This window comes from Marasmius oreades, chromosome 3 (genome assembly GCF_018924745.1).
Source record: "Marasmius oreades isolate 03SP1 chromosome 3, whole genome shotgun sequence".
NCBI classification, from domain to species: domain Eukaryota; kingdom Fungi; phylum Basidiomycota; class Agaricomycetes; order Agaricales; family Marasmiaceae; genus Marasmius; species Marasmius oreades.
This window is the reverse complement of record NC_057325.1, coordinates 2,769,262-2,792,482: the sequence shown is the minus strand read 5'-3', so window position 1 is coordinate 2,792,482 and position 23,221 is coordinate 2,769,262. Positions and strand designations below refer to the sequence as shown.

Genomic DNA, 23,221 nt, shown 5'->3' with positions numbered 1-23,221 from the left:
AGCTCGTTGACTGGCGCCCGCCCTCGCGCTCAAGGAGTCTCAAAGTCACCGGTCACGTTCAACGCTCACGGTCTCCTGCATCTCCACTGACTTCTCTAAGTATACAGTAATAAACTCACCGTTCACCTGTTTGACAACTGAACTCTCCCATCTGAAGCTACCTTTACTCCAGTAAACTCGACAACATCCCACATTGCGAGCAACGACGACCACAAGCCTGTTCGATGCGAATTACCGACCTCTGTACGCATGGTGCAACCACACGAGGCAGTCTTGAGGTGGAGATGAAACTTAAAGGGGAGATCGACTTGGTCTACACAGTCTGTCCGGAATATGCGCTGTCCATGGACTCGAGATCCACAGTGATATAAAGTGGAAACAATATGTACTGCGCTTACATTGACCCTTCTTTGCACGGTCCAGGTTCCCCACGACTGCTGCCCTTCTCTTCGATTGTCCAAAACTATGGCGGAAATCATCCGAGCACGAAACTCCAGCTCTTCAGCACCTTCACGGAACCCCTCCCCCTTGCAGCGACGAAGTCACCTCAGCGTCAGTCCTCGAATCAGCACACATTCATGGGTTAATTCGCAACTTGAAGCACCACCTTCGGGTGGTGAAAGTCACCACATTCAAAGTAGTTCTCAACCTCAACCTCCAGTAAGCCCTCGTAGAGGTCCCCTTCGCATGACCAACCCTGATGAAGATGCGTACGCGGACCTCGACGAAGAATACATGAATCTCGAGGCCAATGTCTCGGGTACAAATATGGGTTTTCAGGCTGGTTCAGGGAAACTCAAGAAGGAACAGCGTGCCAAAAAGAGACGCTTTGTCGGTGGTTTTGTGAAAGGACTGCGAAAATTCAGTGGAACTGTTTTTGGGTACGGCGGAAATCCGAACCTTCGAATGACAGACACGGAACCCACTACCGCACAAGAGGACACCTTACCGCGTTATGCTTCAAATCCCACCACTCCAGTAACGGCGCATACGAATGAACGCCCTAGGCGACCGCTACCCTCTACTCCCCACCCCGATATTGTCGACGGTTTACCCCCCGCATTAGTGTCCGGTCCGCGCAGACCACCGCCCCCCTCGTTCCGAATCACCCCTCCTTTACCAGTTTCACAACAGAGCTCATTCACACATATCTCGGAACTTCCCTCAAACCTATCGGGGCCACATGTCGAGCGCGCGTCGAACACGGTTGTTCCCATACCTATGCCTGCACCCGCACAGCCCAGCGACAACGTTGACACACCCATAGCACCACGTCGATCCACATCGTACCAGTCGTACTCTCATTTAGAGCGATCTTCCCATCCAACTCGGATTGAAGTCACTGATGATCAAGGTACGATTGGCAGGTCTACGTCGGCTAGATCCCCCGGTCGTCAGCCCTCTATCCCACCCATCGCAGTGACTCCGAACGTGGAGCCTTCACGCTCAAGGGATTATTCACACCCTGCCTCGGTGTTAGTACGTCCGTTACCCACCGAAGACTACCGAAGGATGTCCAAATCTATCACTCATAACACTGTTGGTTCGTCATCCATTAGCTATGAGCCGTCGTTCTCGACAGAACTGAGCCCGATACACGGATTTTTCTCCACTCTATGGCACATGCCCTGGGTAGCAACAGACAGAATCACTGTTGATTACTTTCCCGGTATGAGTCGTGGTGCTTGGGAGTGGAAAAGAATTGTAGTGAAACCTGAAAGGCCTTCCGACCACGATAATGCAAAGGAAAAAACCAAAGTAGAATACAAGCCCGTGGTCAAACCGCTCAAGTCGTGGTACACCGGTGTTTCACCGATGTCTCGTGGCTCGATGCCTGGCTGGGCGAGATCCGTAGATCCAGAAGTAGGTGGAATAGACCTACTCAGCTCTGGCACTAGTGCAACTAGATCATCAGTTGCCACCAGTAACGGACCCGGATCTCCTCCTCCCAGAACAAGCAGGAACCGGTTTTCTCCTCATCGAGAGAGTCGAAGACTATTTTACTCACCACATCAATACTCCTTTGTGGATGCCATTACTTCTACGCCACCGCTGAGGGTTAAAAAGAAGACTAGGCAAGAACATAGGTCTAGGAATGGAAAACATTCCAGTCACCGTTATGACCGACCCCGCAGGCATCGTCGAACTCAGGATCCCTCTTCTATTCTACCTCCACCAGTACCACCCATCCCACCGGCGGCTTACACGCACGGTTATGTGCCATATCAGCCTTCTGCTCCTTTATATTTCCTTCAAAGCCCCACACTTGGACCCGTGCATCCAAATGTTGACCCTCACTCTCCCCCACCAGCGGGCAACCAGGCGTACCAGAACCAGCTTTCCCCCTTGATCATGGTCCCTGGTATCCCCACCGTTGTGCCATTCCAAGGTGGCTCGAATGCTGACTCGACTGGCACTGCTAGTCCACCTGGTGTGGCTGGTAGAGGTGCTGGCGGAGGCTACGCTTTTCCCGGGGCTAGTAGCCAATTCCCCGGAATATTCACGTATGGAGGGCTATCACCTTCTGCTCCCAAGCCAAATCCTGGATGAATGGACGCTTCTTATGAGTGATTCGACAGGCGATGTGTGGAAGTGTCACATGGACGTAAGTTAAGTCTTTTCCCATGTAACCAACCTTACATATCCTATTGTAAGGCTTTTTTTTCAGGAATCACTTGCTCTTGGATACATTAGTAGTCGGCAGTTCCGAATCTTGGGACCACGCCGTGTAATCTATCTATCTATCTATTTTCCTCATGGGCACGAGTAATACAATTGCAATCCTTGGACGCAGGCGCTCGTGTGTGTCGTAGGACATATATACTCCCAACGAACAGTTATCATGGACTTTTATCAGTCCGAAATTTTGTAGTTTCAGCCATTTTAAAGCATGAAGCATGCGTGAATCTTGAAATGCGCGTCGTGCTGCGTGTCCAAAAGTTTCCATGTATAGAGCGTTTTGATCAATCCAACGCGAACCTGAATCGGCCGCATTTGTCGTCATGAATCCAGAATTGCCATGTACTTGATCCCTGTTCAGCCAACCACCACGTAGGAGCTATGACTCTCAAGCAGCTCCTTGTTACCCTTTTCTTACAGTTGTTGCAGATGATGTCGGGTGAGTGAGCCAAGGATCCTTGAAGCAACTTATTCACCCGATTGTAACAGTACTGGCTCAAACTCCCGTCACGCTCAACGTGGTAGAAAAAACATCGTATCCTTTCTCCACCCCGGGAAACACTCAAGAGTTTGAGTTGGCTGGAACTGGCACGGACGGGGCGACAACTCTAGTAGATCGAATTCGCGTGAGCGAATACCTAGTGTTCGACGACACGCATTCGACCCCTTTCTTGTCAACGGCCACTGCAGCCTCGACATACACGCGTACGACATTCTTGTTCTGTCTCTCGGCTGTCGAAAGTCACAGATTTTATTGCTCTTTAGAAACGTTTATTGCCGTCGGTTCATCCGCGTATGAAATTATCTACGTTCCGGAGGAAACGGGTGCCGTCGCCGTATCGCAGTCTTGCGTATTTGGAGGGCAAGATAAGGGGCAATGTGTCGAGGAAGATTGGGTTGTGGGACAGTCTTCTACACAGACAACGACCTTCACTGGGCCTGCTGTTCCGTATTGAATACTGGTAATGCGCAACGCCGGTTCTGAGAGCGTGCGCTTAGTCAGCACTAATTTGGCGGGTGTCGCGTCTGAAACGCGGCGAATATGAGCACTGACTTTCAACTTGATATGCAACTTCGTGTAGAGTTCAAATCGTAGTACAGACTATGGGAATGGGTAGTACAAATGAATGGCTGTATTTGGATATACCTATCACGAGAATCCATCAAATTCCATATTGAATTACTTATAATACTCGGCAGCGCTGAGGCTGGTCCACTGCGCTACTACTACTAGTATATTCATCAGAGAAGCTCCCCGGCCGCACTCTGCTTCGTCGTCTCCCACTCCCACCTTCCTATGCCCAGCGACACCTGTTTATAACCCCACAACGTCCTCCTCTAGCTCTCCTGCACCCTCCAACTCAACCCCGGCATTAAACCGTTCAATTGCCCTTCGCAACTCCTCGTACTTCTGAGAACGGTTTCTTCCTCTTCCTCTATCCAATATAGTCCTTGAATTTCTCCTTGACATTTCATTTTTGATGAGCTGGAAAGGCATAGACACAGAGCATTGGGGGTGTTCAGCGTGTTTAATGTGTTCTGGACGAGCGCGTCGCGTTTGTTTACATATGTTTACACTCTATTTTCACTCGATTCACTCATTCCGCGGAGAATAGTTAGTTGAGCTTCCTGGAGCTTCTGGCTCCCCGAAAACACTCGGAAATAGGTTTCTGCAACAATTCAAAATGATTTATCGGAGAATAAGTAAAGATTTCCCATTATTCAAGTGTTTACATGTTGCAAAAGCTGGCATTTCACTAAATTCCGGATTTTTCTCCGATAAATCATCTTATTTTCATCCCAAATATTGATATCCCTAAAGAGTTTGAGTGAGTATGTGGCCGATGTTGAGATTAACTCATTCGCCGTTCTTAATTCAGCATTTGGCGGGGAGGCCAGCCGTGGGAACTGCACGCTCGGCTAACTTTTTGGCGGGAGGATTGCGCATTACCACGTATTGGACTATTACAGCACTCGATGTCGCAGCAACTCCGACGGCGGTTCAGACTCAGACTCAGACTCAGACTCTCAGTCAGGCGTCTACCACAGTATCTGGCCAGAACTCGGGAACATTGCATGGCGTTCCGTCACGGTTGACCATGAGCATCATGGTCTTCATGTATATTCTGATGATTTAAGGGAAAATGATTCTATGAACAAATCTTTCTTGAGCAATTGTATAAAACCCATTCCGAGAATTGTGAATGTCGGCGTGCATAGGTCTTTTTGTTGACTGCATGCAAAAAAAAGAGTACATAGGACATGGAAAAACTAAGAGGTATACCGACGATACAAAAGGGAGACCGTTTGGTTTTCCCCTGGCCTGATATGGCCCTACGGCAGATCCAGCTATCAATGACTCATCGGCCAGCACCGGGAACGTTTCTCCTCTCCCTCCGAGGGCCACGCTCTACTTGGGGAGAAACGGGGGTAACGACGTTGATGGGGATCGACTCGAAATTGAGAGCACGAAGCATTTGCTGTCGCAAACAAGATCAGTCAAATTTGTGGCAGGTGATGATGAGTATATAAACCTTCGTCTCTTCATCGACATCGAGTGGGGCACCACTATTATCAAGGGCGGAAACTTCGGGGACGTAGTTGTCTTTGCGCTCGCGCTCTTCTTCCTGAAGTTTGAAGGAGATACCACGAACGGGACCCTTCTGGATACGCTTCATCAAGTGAGTGGTGAAGCCGGATATTTTGTTGCGCAGACGCTTTGAAGGAACGACGGCCTACGATTAGACTGTTCAGGACCGTTATTCTTCGAGAGTAGATTGAGGTGATTACGCACAACTTCATCAATGATCCTCTTGTTCGTGTGGAAGTCAAGAGTGAGACGGGGATAGCTAAGAAGTCAAAGCAACTCGTCAAAACCAAAACTACCCTTCTAAATATCTCTTGCACTAACTATTTTTCAATCAAGACTCGGGAAGCCCTCTTTGTGGTCTTTGTCCTAACACGGCCCTAGAACGAGATTAATAATCATGCATTCTTAATTATCTGCTACCCACCATGTTGTTGTTTAAGTCGGTGGTGGTCTTGAGACTTTTGGCGCGCTAGTGATTGGGGAACGTCGATACGACCTTCGTAGACGGAAAATTTCGGCAATATCCGGATTGGTGGCTGTCAAAACTGGGCAGCTTTCCCAAGCCACTCAAACACACAATCACCAGAAAAGTACGTAAAGGTTATTCTTTTCACATTCTTCCTCCTTGTCTCCTCCTTGTCCTCAAGATCCCTCAAAAGGTACCTATCATTCACTATGCGGTTATGCGTTAAGTCTACGGTCTTTCAAAGTTAATCTCAACAACGTTCGAGATATGAAGCTCTCCGACAGCCCGTTTGACTCGCGCTTTCCGTAGTGCGACACTCAGACAGGGCTTTACATGTTGACTTACGAGACATTCCCTAGGAACCATACTTGATTGACTTAGCTTCGTCTTCAAAATGGTTCGCGTATCCGTCCTTGTGAGTGATTCATTGGCGTCTCGTGATTTACTAGATTGTTGAGCGTTCCTCCAGAACGACTGCTTAAATAACATTGTCAACGCGGAGCGTCGTGGAAAGCGACAGGTCCTCATTCGACCCTCCTCCAAGGTCGTTGTAAAATTTTTGAGTGTCATGCAGAGACATGGTGAGTTCACAACTCTAGCTAAAAACCACTCGTTTGTTCCACCCTCGGAGTGATATAACTACGATAGACGAGGTTTCACTTCCACCTGTCCCTCGTTTTAACCCTCCGAAATAAAAACGCACCTTTTGTCTCGGAAACCAAACAGCTCTACTCCCGCCATTACCTTCTACGGTCGTCGAGTTCACAGATGAGACCACATCCATTTTTCTTTTTACGCACTGGTTTTGTGGATCTCCGTTACTGACCTGAATGATATAGGCTACATCGGCGAATTCGAGATCATTGACGACCACCGTGCGGGCAAGATCGTCATTCAGCTCAACGGTCGCTTGAACAAGTGTGGTGTCATTTCCCCTCGGTTCAATGTTCAAGTTACCCAAATTGAGTCTTGGGTCAACTTGCTTCTTCCTTCTCGTGGTTTTGGTATCATCATCCTTGTATGTGACATCATCTTGATTCTCTTTTGACCTTGATGTTGACCTTTTTACGATTTAGACCACCTCTTCTGGGATCCTCGACCATGAAGAGGCTCGTCGCAAAAACGTTGGAGGAAAGATCTTGGGATATGTTTACTAGAGCTCCTGATCTGCAATGTTTTGATATGACGTGAACTAAATATTGTGTGGCGCCACAGAACTCGTCTAACTCGTCTGATTCTTAAGTCTGAAGGCAGTTGTCCTGTGATGGCAACAGAAATAACAATAATGATAGTCTTCAGACCGTGCCACGATATAATTAGGAACTTGGGAACTACTGTAGTGGTCTGGATACAGGTTGGCGTTCCGATGGTTGTCAGTTACTGAACGTGGGACTGACACCGTTCTGCTATTTCCTACATAGCCTCAGCCGCACTGCAACACGACCCGAGCTGCGGCACACTGTGAACAGGCGTGGCCAGGTGTTACTGTAGAAACTCTGCCAAGGGGCGGTGGATCATTCATCCAGCTTGTCGTGAGAAGGAGGATCCATGGGCCTATCATTGATGACATCATGCCGTATAAATTGGTAGGAGGTCCATCCCCAAGTGGATAAAATTTCTTGTCAAAATAATTCGCTCATAACCTAAAATATTGGTCATGGCCATCTTAGGAAACCAGCGGTCGCACCGCTCCGGAATGAAAAATTCCCACCAGCCTGCGTCCATCATCTCTTTCCTTCCACGGTGACGACCTACCTCTATCCTTCCCTCCCACTCCGCTCGTCGTGGTTTCCGTCGTTAAAAACCCTTTCCTCGTTGTCGTCCGTGACTTTTGACTCTTTTGGCTCATCCTGAAGGAGCGGATTCTTGTCATTTGGGCTCCACTGTCTTATCCTCGTCTTTGACACACCCATACCCTCAGCATCCCTCATCTGAATTCTCCCCATCCTTGTCACATCACACCATGTCTGTGAGCTCCAATAACCCTCCCGACCACAGCGACACACCGTCTGTGAGCTCGGAAGAAGCTGGAAATCCGTTCACTCAAAATGTTGTATCGAGCTCAGCAATGTCGAGTGCAGGAAGCCTGGTGGCGCCCATCGATGTGGTGACCGGCGCAGATGCGAACAGAGAAATGGCAAACAATGCTGGTGTAGGGAGTGGTGGGATAACCGCCGGAAGCGCAACATCTAGAAGTACTGTAGCTCACTCAGCATCGAGACCAGTGTCAAGAGGCAGTTCAGTGCATCTTAGTGGTTCTAATGGACCGCCCCGGATTCCATCGACAGTCTCTTCAGGCGCTAGTTCAATAATGCCAAGCGGTTTCGCCAGTTCCTCCATTTACAATCTTCCTGCTGGCGGTAAAGGTTCTATGGTTCTGTACAGGTTAGCCGACCCGACCTCCCCCCACCCTCCGGGGCTACCATCTTCAGCGTATCCAGGAAGCAATCCCCAGTCTGCCACTAACTCTAACAGAAATTCTTCTGCTTCCGACTCCGTCAACGTAGCGTTAATACCTCCCATGAAACCGTTTGGTGGAGGCGGTTCGAATAGATCGAGTGTCGTAAGCTTTGGATTGGGCTATGGAGAGGATACGGATAACAAGTATCCTAGCCTGCGGGAACACCCTTCCATGGGATTATTGAGTGTCAGAAGCGACGGAACAGGAACCTCGAACGGCACGGGTGAGACTTTTCTCTCAGTTTACACCCTTGTTGTCATTAACAGTTTCTGTCAATGTATAGTTGCAGGTTACGGCTTCGGTGGTCTTTCACTGACGACTGCAGCCCGGATTGCAAATGCCGAATCCCAATCGCCCTTTTCCCACCATCCCATCCATCCACCCAACCTTTCGCCTCCGACTCCCGCCCATTCTCCTGGCCTAGGAAACCCACGTCCAGCGTTTAGTAACGCCTCGGGAAGCACACCAGGAACACCTAACACACCAATGTTCTCGCCTTTGCCTTTGAACGCTCCGCGTGGGCTGATACCTTACGCTTATGATCCTGCTGTGGATTCTCTTTTACCGGATGACGATGAGGATGTGTTACATGATCCAAGTGCAAGTCTGGAGGCCGAGAAGAAGTTATACTCGAAGGGTGGACTTTTGTATCACAATGGTAATAGGAAGGGTGGTTCTTCGTCTTGGTCTTGGAGGGGGATCTGGAATCTAGGGTTGCTTGCATTGATGTTACTGGCCTTGATCGCACTGTTTTTGCTCTATCCCGTCATCACTGAGCTACACTCAAGGTAAAGGTTTCTATGTCCAATTTCTGAACACAAGTCCCGTGACTGATTGTTCCTTTCCATCTCCTCGCCATCAGAGCTCGCAACGACGCCATCAATGGCAATATTAGAGTGAACGCTACTGGCCAAGCGCCGGTCTTGCCTAACGTTAGAGAGCTGGTTGATAAGGAAACACCTCAAAGCGTGGGTTGTTTCTTCTTTCCCGAATTTCCTGTCCTGATCTACCTCAAAAGGCCCGAACCCGAAAAGGATTTGACGGCGAGGAATATGAATTAGTGTTCAGTGATGAGTTCAATGAGGATGGACGAACGTTTTGGCCAGGAGATGACCCGTATTTTGAAGCGATGGACTTCTGGTATGGTGTTACGGGTGACTCGGAATGGTATGATCCTCAGCAGGTAGTTCCCAAACTCTTTCTCTCGCCTGTTCACTGCTGAGGAAGCGTGTTTATCTGGGATGGTAGGTAACGACGCGGGATGGTGCACTTGTCATCACAATGGATAGTGCCGATACTCTGACTCCCGGGTTAACCCCCGGTTCAACAGCTCCATTCACCCCTGACGAAAATCACAATTTGGCTTATCGTAGCGGCATGCTGCAGAGCTGGAATAAGCTTTGTTTCACAAACGGTTATGTTGAAATCAGCGTTACATTGCCTGGCCCGGTTAGTAGAGTTACCTGGACGCTTGTTGCGCTGGACCGAGCTCATCAATTATCCCTGTACAGAATGGTGAAGCTGAGGGCTATTGGCCAGGAGCTTGGACGATGGGGAACTTGGGACGACCGGGCTATCGAGCTACTACTGATGGGATGTGGCCTTATAGGTAGGCTCGGCCTTCAGTTCATACTTTTTGCACATTACTGGCTTGGCATACCGTTTTGTTCAATGATCGTTGATTTACGAGTCTTTCCAATCACCTCTTCTCCCTCTCTCGTTGCTACCGACTGACATTTCCTCCTTAGCTATGACGCATGCGATGTCGGTTCTTTCCCGAATCAGACAATGAAGGACCAATCTGGACCCGCTGCAGCGTTATCTAGTGAACGTAGCTGGCCTCAATACGACATGAAGCTCAGCGTTCTGACTGGACAACGGTTGAGGTGATCTCATGTTTCTTTGTATATCTCTTCCTTTGTTGATGGATCGTATTACAGCGCGTGTAGCTGCCCATCTTCAGATCATCCTGGGCCATGGTTGGACAAAGAGAACCGGTACCGTGGACGCGGTGCTCCAGAGGTATGACTTGTGTCGATAATTCCTTTTTTCTCGCTCACTTTTTCATTGATAATTTCTCTTTCCTTTCTGAATCTGCAACAAATAGATCGATATCATTGAAATTCAGAAAGACCAAAAGACGGACCCCATTACTGACATCCGACTACCTGGGAATGTTGCCAGTCAAAGTGTCCAGTTTGCCCCGTTTTCTCATGATTACACGATCGTCGAAGTAGATTCTTTATTATTCGTTTTCGTCGTCCGTGTCTCACTGGACCCCTCACAGAACAACAACACCCTCACCATTTACAACGCAAGCAATACCTATACCAACCCGTACCACGGCTCACCTTTACAGCAAGCTGTTTCAGGCTTGACGAAGGTCCCCGCAGACGGGTATCAGGGGGTGCCCAATCAGAGGTAAACAAGGATTGTTTTCCATTTGACCCTTGATACCTGACCTTTGTTTCCCTCAAGGTATGTTACATATGGTTTCGAATATTGGTCGGACATCAACGACCGCGACAACGGACATATTACTTGGCAAATTGACGGAAAGCAGTCCGTGACACTTAGGCCTGGTGTAGTTGGCCCTGATACAGGTGCTGGAGGTTCACAAGTTGGCCAAAGGTTAGTACCGGAAGAGCCGATGGCTATGGTGTTGAACTTGGGCATCAGTCGTGAGTAGTAATATTCTCAGGTCACTGCTCCTAACGGTGTGATACTAACGGCTTCCGCAGAGAACTGGCAAAACATTCGTTTGAATACTCTCAAGTTTCCGGCTGAGATGGCATTCGACTACGTTCGTATATATCAACGAAAAGGCCAACAGAATATCGGATGTAACCCTAAGGATTATCCTACTACGGATTATATCAGTCGTCATTTGGATCAATATTCTGGTATGGTCCGGCGCCCTTGTTATGACTAGTGCCTTACCATCCATCTTTACTTGTTTAGACTCTAATAAAACGCTGTGGGAATACCAAAAGCCATTAAACCGCCTATACGATGGGTGCTCATAGGCATAGGTGTAACCGAAAGGAACGGAGGTATATCATGCGCCCCTCCTCATTTGTATCGAAACTTCCGCTTTCCTATCTTCCATGGACGGTTTCTTTGACTGTAAAAACATTCTTTCCCTTTCCATCTCATCAGCATCGGACATTTAACTTAACATATATACGACGCCCTCATTGCCACACCTTACTCTATCACCCTTTCACTCATGTGTTCAATTCTTTCTTCGTCGGAGGTTATTGTGTCTACCAGGCTGACCCTGAGTACAGAGTTCTGTTTCCAATGTACCTTTCTTCTGTTTTCTAGCTCCCAAAGATAAAGTGTTGGTGAACTCCCATCTTCCTCGTTCATTATCACTGCCCTCGTTATCCCATCACTCTTTACAGATTAGCCACGTCAATTTAGAGATATTTGGCTTCCACAACAGACGATATGTTTTCCATCTGCGATGACTCTTGGAGCATACTTTTAGATACGTACGCTATCCTGCCTGAGCTCTTCGACCGCTCCTCGACTGGGAACAGATCTAGACTCGAATACTTATCTGGTCCGAGCGTTGTGAGCTACTCAAGTTTCCTTTCTCAGCATAGAATCGATCTGTTTATAGCCGAATGACTCGAGAACCGGGCACACATACCAGTGTTAGTTGTAAGTTGTGTACGTTAGAGTATTCGCGAATACTGTAGCCGCCAAGTAGACATTGACCCGGAGAGTTAAGAGGTTCTGTTCGTTCGCATATTCATATATGTGCCTCGTCAAGTGCACCAAACTTAAGTAATACTGTAGTTCTACTTAGCAGGTCCTCGGTATAAACAAGAGAAAACACTCAATTCTCTAAACAAGGGGTCACTGAACAGGGCTTGTACACGCAGAAGACCGAGCTGGAAACTACGATACAACAAGGGATAAACAGTCCGGATCAACGAACGATGGCGTACTACAGAAAAAGGATTATACAATAAAGGTCCCAGAAAGTTAAGGTCTATAATCTATGAGTGGAATCAACGCGCTGAGGAATTTAGGGAGTCAGCGACGAAGGACAATAATTAAGCACGATGCTTACGCTAGAACAAAAATGGGTTATCAGTGGCCATTTCGAAGCGGCTTGTCCCCACGAGTCTGATCCTTAGATTTTGCCGAAAACTCTGTGATGTTCCGCTTCATACTCTCTAGAAGCGGAGCGACCCGCTCCTTCACTTGATTCCCAGCACGCGCCGCTTTCTCTTGGAATGTGACATCCTTGGCGACAATTATCTCATGCAATTCGGAGCGCAAGTCCCGCAATGATTTCTGAAGCTCGGGAATTTGTTGGGAAGAGTTGGTATAGGCGGCGGCGGCAGATGACTGAAGGGTTCCGGCCAGCTCGTGTAATTGAGATCGTAGGTTCTGTATTTGCACAATCATGATATCGGAAAGGGCCTGTACACGATCCTGAGCCAATGCAACGGACGAGTTCGCAGCCGACACAATAGCTTGAGCGGTATCAACAGAGCGATGCCTTGGTGAATAAAGGTAAGACCTCAGCGTAAATGAATAGTGATGATAGGCTACTTACACGAGTGCGGAGTGATTCTGTAAATCTTTGAATTGCTGATTGGAAAAGAGCTGGATATCATATCTGAGAGCCTTGGAAAGAGAAAGTGCACGCTGGTACTGGTACTGCGATTGCGAGTCATTATTTGGCTCAGACGAGGGGGAATTCGGATGAGATCCAAAACGGTGGACAGCTTCTTCGAATACATCGACGATCGGAGCGAAACTCTACTGCGATAAGAACGGAAACGCCCCTGAGTATGAGTGACAAGAGAACTGCACCTTATCGATACCTTGAGCAACGTATAGAGCAGGATTTTTGACACGTTCATCGATAGTGCGAGTAGCGTAGTTGGCATAAGATTGTTGCGTCTCCCGTACCCAATCGTAGACCTCCACTGGCGTGGCTTTCATAGGAAACGGGTAATGGGCCTCGGCGAGATCGACCGCCTTGTTGGCATATTGATCTGCTCGCGATATGAATGGTGCCAGTGGAGCTTGAAGAGGTTCCGCGAGTTTGAAAGCGGCGCCTGAAACACCTTTAGCGGTGCAGTATGAAGAACGTGTGTATGGGTTAGTGGAAAGAGTGCCATCGACTTTCTCTATGGACGAGGCGACGAGAGGGATAGAAAAAACGCGGTTTAAAGCAGTAAATTGGGAAGATGCTTTTGTGTTTGTTCTCGTGGAAGACATGATGGTGTTTGGTCAAAGAGAAATCGCAGCGCTGCTTTTTCTCTAGACCGCTGGTAAACTTTCATGTGATTCCTGCATTACGAGTTGACTTATCTAATATTACAGCGTGTTTCCCACGAAATCAAATGTTTTTAGTGTAATAGAATAGATAGATATCATACGGCATGGTTAACCATGTTCACAACCTTGAGAGTTGGTTCGGACCGTCTGGTTCTCAAGCTATGAGAAACAATGCATAGATAGATACTCATTCATAGATAGAAGGGAATCCCATAAACGACGGGGGCTGCCCCCGTTAAGTACCTCAGTTTGCACACGTTCCTAGATTCGGCTACTGCAGTCATGAGGGACGTCTTTGGTGCACGACCTGATTCTTTGCCACATTCTCGAACATGAGCGGCATTCATCTTAAGTTTATCGAAGACTTCTTGCGAAAAGGTGTCAAGATCTTTGTCTGTCACGTCCCACAAATTTGCCACCAATGTGGGACTGGGAACAGCATCATGTTAGCTGAGATCTAGATGAATCGGAGCACCGGAGCAAACTTACCACCCTGCTAACATGTAGTTCAAAGGCGTTCCAACGCGATCGAAATCGCCCATGTCACGTAGAAAACCAGAAGAACACCCCCAGAGCATTACAGCTGCACATTTTCGCAAGTTCCTGATCTTGTGCGACCGCACGTATTGTTCAGCACCACCATGACCAAAGTAACTGCGAAGTGATAGTTAAGTGCTTACAAAATTGTTACTGAAAAGGCGAAACACATACACGACTACATCATGTTGTTCCAGGGCACGAAGAACTTCAAGCTCGCTAGGCTGGCGCCCACAAATGCCTTGCCAACCTATACTCTCCATCTCTTTGACCCATGGTTTGAATCGTTCCTCGGTACGCGTGAGGTCTCCGCTAGGATTCAGGATATAATAGCCATTGCGAGGATCCACGACCGCTTGATCGACTGCAGGCGACGTGGTTATCGATTCGCGTTCTTGCCGCCATCGAGGGAAATGCAGTCTATCCAGTAAAAACGACATGCATGGGACGCGGCTAATACTTCGACCTCTTAAGATCGGAATGCTCTCCCATGGGAGGCCTTGAACGTTCTTGTCCAAGACCAAGAATAGATGCTCATCGCCGCCATTCTGCGTGGATCGGGTATGTCCAAATGCACCTTTTCGCGACGGTAATCCATTACTAGCCGACTTGAATTTGGTTGCATGGTCCTCCAATACTGATCGTAAGTCCACAACAACCTGATCAATATCGATTTCCGCAATCGCGACCGGTACGCCATGGAACTGGTAGAGGTCCAGGATGAAGTACACGAGGTCTTCCAGCTCTTCATCTCTACATTGCGAAGAGAGCGTGGAAAAGCATTCGACAAGTGCATCGTCCAAGGTAACGCGATTGGGGCCGCGGCTTTCCGAAGGTACCTTAGTATGTCCGAGAGCTTTCTCCTTCGTCTTCTTATCTTGCAGCCGAAGTCCCTGCTGGAACACCCCATCAAACTGTATTCGGAGACTTGAGATACCTTCCTCGGACAGGTGGGAACTCTTGTTCAAGATCGTCTAGAGGCTGGAGTCAGACAAGCGTGCAATCGGAAACAACAAATCATCACACCTTGAAAGCACCTAACCAGCAGAACTCGATGTTCTCCAATAGTTGCTGCAACCGGGTATCAAGCGCTCCTCGTTCCTTCCACCATACTGCTCTTGCAACTTGATTTTCACGAATCGAGGCAGCGGTCTTTGTAGTCTCGTTATTGAGCCTTATGATGTCGTTAAATTCCTCCATGGCGTCTTCAAAGGTCAGCTGCTGATTCTCGTCTTCACCAGGGCCCTCCCGGCGCCCTTTCAGAGGAATGCAAAACATAAGAGGGTGGTCTGTAGATCTACCTCCTCCCCGTTGACGCGAGATGAAGAGTGTACTCTTGTCATCCGTGATTGTGATGTGCACAACAGTCCAGTGAGGGGGCAGTTCGGCGACAACGGGCGATGAGAGTGTTTCTGAGTCTAAAGCAGCTGAATGGTAACGCTCCCGCACGGAATTCCAATACCCTCTCAGATATAAATCTTCACCACCTACGTCTTGATACCCATCTTGTTCGTCAGAAACGTCCGGTGTGTCTTTGCATCTTTGTGGGGGATAAGCCAAGGACCCGTCTGACTTGATTGATGGCCAGCATAAATCATCCAGAGGCGTTGGTGTCGGATATTTGTTATGTATGACTTCAAGCATTTCCCGGCGCAGAGTGATAGCCGCAATAGCGTCTGTTAAACATCTCAGCAGCAGAAGCAAGTCTGTAAAATCATGGCATACCGAGCAGACCCGTTATAAGTACTGAACTAGAGGGTTCTGATCGACCCAAAGACGCTTGAAATGTTCGAATAAGAACGATAGACGATATCGCAGTTCGTATATCAGGAACATAACCCGACTGGCCGTGGGCAGCAAGTTGCGACCAGAACAGTTTCTCCGAATTTTCCAGACTCCGCATGATCTCTTGGAAACTGGGTGGAAGAGAGGCCAAAAAAGTACTGGAAGTGCCCATTGGAAGTGCCACAGCTAAGAGCGAGTGAGGAGGAGAGTTTCATAAATTGGGATCCGCTTTACTTACTTGTTTCGCCGATGGAACTCAGGAACATATCAACTCGACTGCGCCTATAAACATCGTGCAGGGTTAGCCTTGCCAAGAGGGCATCTTTCTCCGTCTATCAACCGGGGGATGAGTCCGTCATATATCGCATACAGAAAAAAACAGATGCGATACCTGTGACTGTAATGTCGGTGGGATGGCGAGAAATTTGTTAAGAAGGACATCGAATTGCTCTCCTTCTTCACCTCGTAGGACCCAAACTTCGAAATCGAACAGGTCAACATCAAACGAAAAGTTGTGAAGGCCAAAAAAATTAGGGAGTTGCTCACTATGTTCACGAAGTACACGAATGAGTAATGCAGGTGTAAGCAGGTCTGTGCCGTGGCTGGAGCCAATGGAATGTCTCGAACTGCTTGATATTGAGATTGCTGATCCTGATGTTCCAGGAAACCACTGACCCTAATTCCAAGTCGAATTTGCCAAAGACCTGATCAGATTCCTCCAGCACTTGAAGAGCAGCGCCATAATGACGTTGAGCATCTTCGATTCTAGCACTCCGTTGCTCAAAATCCCCACGCAACCGGTAGATTTCCGCCACATCGATGCTGAGGCCATGGCTTGGATGGGCGTCGAACTGATCTAGACCGTTAAGTTCCTTCAACTGTCCGACCTGCATGCGTAACTCTTCAAGTCTGGTTGTCGCACGACATATAAACGCCGTGGCATTCAATGACTCAGCTAAATTGCGTGCTTGTTCGGCAAAGTATTGCGACTCTCGGGAGGAGCCTCTCAACAGGTAGGCTTGACCCAGACCGAATATCGTATGGAGAAGCCCTTGTCCGATTCGCCACTCCAAGCCTGACAAAGATGTTCTACGCACGAAAGGTTTTTTTGATTCGTCCGAAGTTTGGGGAGTGACTAAAGAAAAGGTGTTGCTCGTGCTGGAGGTTTCGAACGGATCGGAGTCTTCTGGTCTTCTATGAACGGCGGCGGGAGGGGGTTGCAGGCGTACAAGGGAGTCAAACGCCCTATTCCAGAGACGTAAAGAATTCAATAACGATCTCAAAGAATTCGAGTGATCGTTCTGTTGGTAGCGCGTCAGACAAGCGGTCAATATTGTATCTGTCGATTTACCTTGACAAAATGAAATGTTGCCAGTAGGTTGGAGGCCATGGCCGCCAACTCTAAGCGAACTATTCTCGCCTGCAGTTTCTGGAACGAGGACTGCTTTTCTTCCATGAGATGACTCGCAATGACTTGAGCCCTAGAGTACAGCTCCAAGCTGGAAGACGTTACCGAGGTGGTGGTCTCGAAAAGAAAAACGAACCAACCTCTGAGTTACATCATCGTTCAATGCACACAGTTCTGCAAATCTGAGAAGCAAGATGCTAGAAGCAAAGTCAGAGCAGCCACCATTACGAACTGTCGTTTGAGTCAGCTCGAAGATATTTTTAGCTCGCGTAAATTTTCCGAGTAGCAGGTACTCATAGCCAAGGTCGGATGAGGCCAAAATGAATGCTAAGAAGGGTTTAGCTTTCCATTACTTTTTTTTTGGACTTGAGGGATCAATGAACACACCGTCGCTCGCCGTACCAAGGTGCTGTTTAGATATCTTTCTCAGGGTATCAAGAACGCGAATCTTCAAGAAATTGAGCGCCATTATTCCTAAGACATGACTTGACAGCTCTATGCAATCGTTAGGGAGCGCTCAATGTTCAAGCAGGCGACGTACGGAGCACTTCCACCAATTTTAGCGGATAATCGAGAGTAGTTGAATGTATGCCATTGATATCCAGTTTGAGACCGTTGACCTGGAGATCTCGAAGCACATCAGTGCCATTGAGTGGAGGCAACAAAGATTCAGAAGCTTACCTGGACCTCTAGGTTTCGGAGTTGTTGGCGCTTTAGTACGAGACCTTGAAACCTTGGGCTGCCGCACGGACACTCCTTTCCCTGCCTTCATAGCTAAACTATTCGTCGTCTGAACCGGGAGAAGAACTTGAGAGTGCAAAACTCCACAAGCTTTTTCTACGTGTATACCTATGAGGGCTGATTGTGTAGGGTCTGCTGTTCGATGTGTATGAAGACCGAGCCAGAGATGGGCCATTGCTTGATATCCCGCCAAAAAGGGAGCGAGTCCCTGATCACGACCCAAGTCCTGCCGTGAAGGGAGGAAATTTAAGTATCGCCATGTATTGAAATGTAGATACAGGAAAAATCACCAGCTCGACGGCGAGAACCTTTTGCACTATTACTCCAATATCGTCGAGAGTCCCCAAAAATGAGACATGTTCTGCTCCGCGATAGTACGCGAACGAAAGCGCTCTGACATAAACCCTTACAGACCGGATGGGCATGCTACTCTCTTTGTATATGTCCAGAGCGTCCTTCAACAGCTCTGAGGAAACACTTGCAATAACTTCTTTGTGAGAATAGGCTTCTAGACTATCCAGCTGCCTCTCAATCAAAGCACCTCGGATACTAAGTTCGCGAACAGCAATGGATCTTAGCGAGACTTCTTGTGCTGGTAGAAGTAGATCACAAGTCCCCATATGAGTTAATCGGTCGACTATGTCGGCGAGATCTTTGAGAGAAGGGCTCATGTCGAACAAGGTACTCAATCCGTCCTTGTCCACCCGGTCACTAAAGGAGCTTGCTTGAAACGGGAAGGTTTCGATGCAGCTTCGCAACGCACAGAAGGAGGCCTGAAGGCATGTGTTTAAACCAAGACCAAAAAATTAAAAAACGTTACGCACCCTTCTGTCACCAATCTTAGTATAACATAAGGCAAGCAGTTGCCATCTCCTCCATAATTGTTCCTCAAGCTGCTTCCACGCGTCCTTGTTTGCATTTTGTTCGCATTTACCATGCAGTTCGGCTGCTTTGACTCCCAACCGACAACTTTCTCTCAAGTAGGGTATCGCAGATCCGTAACGCCCGGCCTGATATAGGGTCCCTGCCAGATTATGAAAAGCACCTGAGGTGCACCGCATGTATGTTGAGACGTCCAAAGGTTGCGAACACTCGGATGCAACATTCAAAATGGTGACTGCTTTATCTAGATAGTCGTAAGCGCTTGTATACGTCCTAGGGTCCGAGATTGACAAGGTGATTCTGGCGAGCGTGAATAGCGTGTCTAGTGCTTGAGAGAAATAATCCGGAAGTGGATTCTGAGAAGAGATACCAGCCGCTTTTAAAACGAGGGATGGTTGGCAAAACTCTAACGCACTCACCCGCTTTAGAGCTAGTTCCATCACCTCTACAACGACCTCGATGAATTTATGAATAACTTCAATATACTCTCCACAGGAGAGCCGAGAAGTCTCTAACAACTTGATGGCGGCCCGCCGGCACTTCTCTAACGCCCGTTGCACCTTGCCCAAAACCCGTTGCATTTCTTTATCTGAGCCATCCAAGGGACAAACGAGTATGTCCACTAGAGTGGACTTTTCAATGGTTACTGAACATACACGTATTCGAGATATCACTTCCTCTAAAGGAAGACCCTAGTCAGAGGTAATCAGAGAACTCGAGGTAAGTTGAGTACCTGTTAATCCGGGTTCGCTTGTATTCAAAAGGGCAGACAGCTGAGCGAGAGTGTTGCAAAGCCGCATTCCGTCAACAGCCAGCTGTTTTCTATCGCGCTCCTGATAATCACCAACTTCCGAAGGCCTGATTTCCTTACTTGAGGGCATCAATGCGTTTTTCATGAGACATCCAATTCTGTCCAGCGATTCCAAGTCCCCGGACTACACAAAACATAAAAGTGAGTACAAGGCTAGCGAGCAGCGACGATCAACCTACACGGTTCGCGAAACTGGTCCACGTCTCGCAGAAAGATATGAAACCGTCTCCGGACATGAAATCATTGCGGTCAGAACGCCCCTTCGCGATTCGAACGACTTCAGCGAGAGAGGTGAGGACGAAAGATTCGGCTTGAGAACTGCCGGCGGCTTCACATTTGGCATATATTGACGTAAACTTGTGGCATTGGCCCCAAAACGAATCCGGTTTATCAATGACGCCTTGGCTCGTGTACGCTAAACAGTTAATAGCATACATCCGAACCCGGAACACCAGGGCGGAGCTGTTGTGCTTTAAACTTGACGGGACTAGTTTCGTCAGGAGACTGTACGATTTGGTAAGGATGGAGTCCAATTGCTTGACGGGAAGGTCCGAAAAGAGTGGTATCCATTTTAAAAGCGTGGAGGAGTTCAGGAGGGAGTTGGAAAACGTTTCGAAACTCAAGGCGGTATGCTTCAAGGGCTGACCAGTGTTGGAGTAGTATGAGAGAATAGCGATAGAGTTGAAAAGATAAATGGATATCAGATTTAATATTGTTATATCGGTCGGAGGTTTAGCAGGGATAGGAATCGAAAGCATCGCATTGGAAGGACGGTCAACCTTGGTCGGCTCAAATGGTCTTCTGTTCGTTGAGCCTCTTGAAATTTCACAGACATATGGATAGGCATCGTGCATAATCTGAAGAGCTGGTTCATACTGTCCAAATTTAGAGCAGTCGGTACTCCGAGTGGACTGGGTAAACGCACCATCTCCAAAGCTACTAACTTGGCCAGAACACTCATAGCCGCCCTCTCAACATCTAAATCACAGAACTTTAGCTTCCTCAAGTTTCGAAGATGATTCATAGCCTTCGAAGCGGACTGTAGGGCATCATTCAAAACCGAAGACTTGTGTGTGGACTTTTCTTGCGAGTGTCGCCATCCGGACTGGAAGAGGGTTGACAGGTGCTGAGAAGCTGAGTTCACGGATCGCATCGAGTTTGCTCTTTGTTCTTCCTGTGACAGCGCGGACGCTGCTTTCTGCTTCCCTTTCACATTCTTCGAGAGCACCAAATCTGTTGTGAGTTGCTCAGCCAAACGATCTACAGTCGTTCTTGTTTTGAGGTTGGTGGAGGTTGTTGCATTCCTAGCGACATTTCTCCTGGAGGTGATGATGGGTGGCATTAGATGAGTGCCTGGACGACAGGTGGAATAATACGAGGCAGCGCGTCACGGTTGAAAGAAAGCACGTGCTCGACGCGTCCAAGGCTGCGTTGCCGGCTAGCGCTCCGGACAATGCCAGTGTGACGGTCACCTTCTCTCACACCGAGTCCTTCGAGCCCCAAGTCGAGTAGCGTTACGGAAGTCAGTTTCCTCAATACCTCCAGGTCTTCGGAGCTACTATGGCCTGCAAGCAATATCCGGCGGACCCAGTACAGTGGGCGATGCCACTTCGAGCTCAAGTGTTGACTGAACACCTTATTTCGAGTTTGATCTGGTAGCACCTTTGATTCGAGGATACACGACAAAGGTACATAAACTTCCTACTATTAACTTCAAGCGCTGAAAATTGAGCAAGAAGTTGACGAGATCTGGATCTATCCCCTCGACTTAAGGGCAGCCGCATGGTTCTTTAAAACCTGATATGTGGCATCGTCCGGAAAGATCGCGTAGCCATCGTTACTCGTTCTTTGACCGTTCGAGAGAACGGTGCCAGCTTGCCTGAAAATTAGGTTATTCAATATTAGGATGAGAGCACCTCGATAGAGTAGCAACAGGATGTACCAAATGAGGTCGCCGGTTAATCCTGAGCTTACGACGGTCGAGAGCCATGAAGTGTACGTGGATCCCTGGATATTGGCTGGTGTGATTCCGTATTCCTCGATAATAACCGGTTTGTTCGCTGCCTTTTGCGATGTGGCATGGTCTTTTATCCATTGCAATCCCCAAGCAGCTGGGTCCGATGTTTGCCCCCAGGAAATGGGATATGCCTAGGCATCATGCATATTCACTGTTCAATTTACACTACAAAGCCGGGTCTTGAACATAACTCACGTGGAACGTTCCAAAGTCAATGCTACTGATCTTCAGATTGGCGTCGAAATCAACACCTTCGCCTCCCCTAAAGACAAAACATTGAGTCCGGGCTCACAGCGAATTAAATCCCATAGGACGCACTGGTACGGATAAGACGGGTTTCCGGGTTGGTTGAAAAATCCTTCATCTCCAATTGCAACTAGATGGTTGGAGTCGATTGACTTGATGTACGCGCTAAGGTCGGTAGCCCACTTAGTGATGGTCTGAGTCGTGCACGTTCCAGAGGTAGTACTGATGTTAAATGAGTGAGCAGCGGAAAGTGGGGTAAATTAGAGCAGATGAGGTCCTACCCAGTGGTGCCCTTGCACCTAGGTTCATTTGCTGATACAGCCAATTAGAGCGTATTCGTTCTTACATCAGGCAACACATACAGAGCTCCCAAGCCTTCAAGTTGATCTTCAGTGGTGCTGAACCGAATAAAGTCCTTGAATACATACCATGATCGTCGGTTCGTTCTTGTAGCGGCCGACAAAGGTGGAAACATAACTCTTGAACGCACTCTGCCAAATAAAATTCAATACATAAGTGACTTCTCCGAGAAACCTGACACATAGCCACTGACAATGACTTTTGCGTTCGTGTAGAACAAATCGTGGGGTTGCCCTTGGCCAACGATTTGATTGACATACACATCCATACCACTAAGGGGGCATCAGCGGTCAAAGGTTGCGCTATCCAGTGAAACACGTCTACCCATAATCAGCCCAGTTATTTGTTCTGCCACCGAACATGATATTGATAAGAACTCGGGAATGCTTAGCTGCGTTGAAGGAACGTACAAGGCGACGATGAGGCGAATTCCGTTCGCCTTTGCGGCCGCGACGACCTTGTCTGTCAACGAGTCAACAAGGAGATGCACAAACTAAGCCCTACAGGTGGGTGTCTCACCAAAGTTTTGAAGACCATCGGTACCGGTATTGATTGTGGGTGTAGATCCAGACCATCGTTGATAGTATGGCACACCATTCGGGCTCGTGACTTCATTGAAACCCCTGAAAAAGACGGTTACAGCATTTCCCTCCGCCCTCATTCCATGCCACCTCTTACCATGTCCTGAATTGAGGGTGATCAATTGATATACAAAAGCGAGAAAGCCCAGACCTCACCTAACAGTCGTTCCACCTGCATTGGCAATATCCTGGAACGCCTTATTCATATCCGTGGTGGACAGACCAGCCAGGCCAACCCAGTATGAGTTTGCTCTTTTGGTACCGTAAGGAACAGAATTGTCTCACGCCACACGACTACATACCCTGTCACAGTGTATTTGGCGCCGTTGAGCACAAATCCTTGGCCAGAG

At 48.2% G+C, this 23,221-nt stretch overlaps 8 protein-coding genes across 8 annotated transcripts; 4 read left to right on the top strand and 4 right to left on the bottom strand.

Moving 5' to 3' along the window:
* Positions 1-465: 465 nt before the first annotated feature.
* Positions 466-2,550, top strand: E1B28_006239 (uncharacterized protein; the record flags this gene model as incomplete). Its single annotated transcript, XM_043150880.1, has 1 exon — positions 466-2,550. One exon carries the CDS (start codon positions 466-468, stop codon positions 2,548-2,550), a length of 2,085 nt encoding a protein of 694 aa, XP_043011970.1.
* Positions 2,551-3,037: 487 nt separating this feature from the next.
* E1B28_006238 (uncharacterized protein) lies at positions 3,038-3,774 on the top strand. The gene is made up of 3 exons (XM_043150879.1): positions 3,038-3,118; positions 3,169-3,384; positions 3,445-3,774. Exons 1-3 carry the CDS (start codon positions 3,061-3,063, stop codon positions 3,633-3,635), a joined length of 465 nt encoding a protein of 154 aa, XP_043011969.1. The 5' UTR covers positions 3,038-3,060; the 3' UTR covers positions 3,636-3,774.
* Positions 3,775-4,729: 955 nt separating this feature from the next.
* E1B28_006237 (uncharacterized protein) lies at positions 4,730-5,769 on the bottom strand. Its single transcript, XM_043150878.1, has 5 exons — positions 5,694-5,769; positions 5,591-5,646; positions 5,474-5,528; positions 5,214-5,414; positions 4,730-5,159 (listed from the first exon to the last, which is right to left on the bottom strand). The coding sequence occupies exons 1-5, from the start codon at positions 5,694-5,696 to the stop codon at positions 5,040-5,042; spliced, it is 435 nt and encodes a 144-aa protein (XP_043011968.1). The 5' UTR covers positions 5,697-5,769; the 3' UTR covers positions 4,730-5,039.
* A 90-nt stretch (positions 5,770-5,859) lies between these two features.
* Positions 5,860-6,958, top strand: RPS22 (40S ribosomal protein S22). Its single transcript, XM_043150877.1, has 5 exons — positions 5,860-5,928; positions 6,095-6,150; positions 6,205-6,316; positions 6,575-6,753; positions 6,812-6,958. Exons 2-5 carry the CDS (start codon positions 6,130-6,132, stop codon positions 6,890-6,892), a joined length of 393 nt encoding a protein of 130 aa, XP_043011967.1. The 5' UTR covers positions 5,860-5,928; positions 6,095-6,129; the 3' UTR covers positions 6,893-6,958.
* Positions 6,959-7,443: 485 nt separating this feature from the next.
* E1B28_006235 (uncharacterized protein) lies at positions 7,444-11,762 on the top strand. The gene is made up of 13 exons (XM_043150876.1): positions 7,444-8,419; positions 8,480-8,984; positions 9,059-9,164; positions 9,215-9,379; positions 9,445-9,645; positions 9,708-9,805; positions 9,945-10,082; positions 10,137-10,218; positions 10,304-10,429; positions 10,484-10,617; positions 10,675-10,877; positions 10,938-11,099; positions 11,158-11,762. Exons 1-13 carry the CDS (start codon positions 7,699-7,701, stop codon positions 11,220-11,222), a joined length of 2,706 nt encoding a protein of 901 aa, XP_043011966.1. The 5' UTR covers positions 7,444-7,698; the 3' UTR covers positions 11,223-11,762.
* Positions 11,763-11,910: 148 nt separating this feature from the next.
* On the bottom strand, positions 11,911-13,456 carry E1B28_006234 (uncharacterized protein). Its single transcript, XM_043150875.1, has 4 exons — positions 13,033-13,456; positions 12,773-12,978; positions 12,281-12,715; positions 11,911-12,226 (listed from the first exon to the last, which is right to left on the bottom strand). The coding sequence occupies exons 1-3, from the start codon at positions 13,441-13,443 to the stop codon at positions 12,301-12,303; spliced, it is 1,032 nt and encodes a 343-aa protein (XP_043011965.1). The 5' UTR covers positions 13,444-13,456; the 3' UTR covers positions 11,911-12,226; positions 12,281-12,300.
* Positions 13,457-13,581: 125 nt separating this feature from the next.
* Positions 13,582-21,054, bottom strand: E1B28_006233 (uncharacterized protein). The gene is made up of 20 exons (XM_043150874.1): positions 20,593-21,054; positions 19,847-20,542; positions 19,590-19,791; positions 19,276-19,535; positions 18,799-19,212; positions 18,265-18,747; positions 17,915-18,200; positions 17,775-17,861; positions 17,621-17,728; positions 17,374-17,560; positions 17,177-17,324; positions 16,501-17,126; positions 16,372-16,451; positions 16,217-16,302; positions 16,064-16,157; positions 15,766-16,011; positions 15,067-15,716; positions 14,215-15,014; positions 13,993-14,157; positions 13,582-13,932 (listed from the first exon to the last, which is right to left on the bottom strand). The coding sequence occupies exons 1-20, from the start codon at positions 21,007-21,009 to the stop codon at positions 13,695-13,697; spliced, it is 6,273 nt and encodes a 2,090-aa protein (XP_043011964.1). The 5' UTR covers positions 21,010-21,054; the 3' UTR covers positions 13,582-13,694.
* Positions 21,055-21,121: 67 nt separating this feature from the next.
* E1B28_006232 (uncharacterized protein) lies at positions 21,122-23,155 on the bottom strand. The gene is made up of 13 exons (XM_043150873.1): positions 23,028-23,155; positions 22,969-22,974; positions 22,810-22,913; positions 22,701-22,752; positions 22,615-22,638; positions 22,484-22,562; positions 22,359-22,421; positions 22,293-22,305; positions 22,212-22,242; positions 22,003-22,152; positions 21,880-21,946; positions 21,610-21,815; positions 21,122-21,546 (listed from the first exon to the last, which is right to left on the bottom strand). The coding sequence occupies exons 1-13, from the start codon at positions 23,075-23,077 to the stop codon at positions 21,423-21,425; spliced, it is 969 nt and encodes a 322-aa protein (XP_043011963.1). The 5' UTR covers positions 23,078-23,155; the 3' UTR covers positions 21,122-21,422.
* Positions 23,156-23,221: the final 66 nt, after the last annotated feature.

What these genes read in the sequence shown, in the direction of transcription:
- RPS22 (XM_043150877.1), top strand. Translation starts at nt 6,130, where the DNA reads ATGGTTCGCGTATCCGTCCTT. An exon ending in TGGTTCGCGTATCCGTCCTT is followed by an intron (nt 6,151 to 6,204) that starts GTGAGTGATTCA and finishes GCGTTCCTCCAG; the next exon opens with AACGACTGCTTAAATAACAT. An exon ending in GTTTTGGTATCATCATCCTT is followed by an intron (nt 6,754 to 6,811) that starts GTATGTGACATC and finishes TTTACGATTTAG; the next exon opens with ACCACCTCTTCTGGGATCCT.
- E1B28_006232 (XM_043150873.1), bottom strand. Translation starts at nt 23,077, where the DNA reads ATGAATAAGGCGTTCCAGGATATTGCCAATGCAGGTGGAACGACTGTT. An exon ending in AGGTGCAAGGGCACCACTGG is followed by an intron (nt 22,153 to 22,211) that starts GTAGGACCTCAT and finishes ATTTAACATCAG; the next exon opens with TACTACCTCTGGAACGTGCA. An exon ending in TTAACCGGCGACCTCATTTG is followed by an intron (nt 21,547 to 21,609) that starts GTACATCCTGTT and finishes CCTAATTTTCAG; the next exon opens with GCAAGCTGGCACCGTTCTCT.
- E1B28_006233 (XM_043150874.1), bottom strand. Translation starts at nt 21,009, where the DNA reads ATGCCACCCATCATCACCTCCAGGAGAAATGTCGCTAGGAATGCAACA. An exon ending in AAAATTGGTGGAAGTGCTCC is followed by an intron (nt 17,729 to 17,774) that starts GTACGTCGCCTG and finishes ACGATTGCATAG; the next exon opens with AGCTGTCAAGTCATGTCTTA. An exon ending in GAGTTCCATCGGCGAAACAA is followed by an intron (nt 16,012 to 16,063) that starts GTAAGTAAAGCG and finishes ACTCGCTCTTAG; the next exon opens with CTGTGGCACTTCCAATGGGC.
- E1B28_006238 (XM_043150879.1), top strand. Translation starts at nt 3,061, where the DNA reads ATGACTCTCAAGCAGCTCCTTGTTACCCTTTTCTTACAGTTGTTGCAG. An exon ending in GTTGTTGCAGATGATGTCGG is followed by an intron (nt 3,119 to 3,168) that starts GTGAGTGAGCCA and finishes CGATTGTAACAG; the next exon opens with TACTGGCTCAAACTCCCGTC. An exon ending in TGCAGCCTCGACATACACGC is followed by an intron (nt 3,385 to 3,444) that starts GTACGACATTCT and finishes ATTGCTCTTTAG; the next exon opens with AAACGTTTATTGCCGTCGGT.
- E1B28_006237 (XM_043150878.1), bottom strand. An exon ending in AGAGGATCATTGATGAAGTT is followed by an intron (nt 5,415 to 5,473) that starts GTGCGTAATCAC and finishes GTCTAATCGTAG; the next exon opens with GCCGTCGTTCCTTCAAAGCG. An exon ending in ATGTCGATGAAGAGACGAAG is followed by an intron (nt 5,160 to 5,213) that starts GTTTATATACTC and finishes TGTTTGCGACAG; the next exon opens with CAAATGCTTCGTGCTCTCAA.
- E1B28_006235 (XM_043150876.1), top strand. Translation starts at nt 7,699, where the DNA reads ATGTCTGTGAGCTCCAATAACCCTCCCGACCACAGCGACACACCGTCT. An exon ending in GATGGGATGTGGCCTTATAG is followed by an intron (nt 9,806 to 9,944) that starts GTAGGCTCGGCC and finishes TTTCCTCCTTAG; the next exon opens with CTATGACGCATGCGATGTCG. An exon ending in GTGGACGCGGTGCTCCAGAG is followed by an intron (nt 10,219 to 10,303) that starts GTATGACTTGTG and finishes TGCAACAAATAG; the next exon opens with ATCGATATCATTGAAATTCA.
- E1B28_006234 (XM_043150875.1), bottom strand. Translation starts at nt 13,443, where the DNA reads ATGTCTTCCACGAGAACAAACACAAAAGCATCTTCCCAATTTACTGCT. An exon ending in TTGCTCAAGGTATCGATAAG is followed by an intron (nt 12,979 to 13,032) that starts GTGCAGTTCTCT and finishes TTATCGCAGTAG; the next exon opens with AGTTTCGCTCCGATCGTCGA. An exon ending in CAGAATCACTCCGCACTCGT is followed by an intron (nt 12,716 to 12,772) that starts GTAAGTAGCCTA and finishes TTATTCACCAAG; the next exon opens with GCATCGCTCTGTTGATACCG.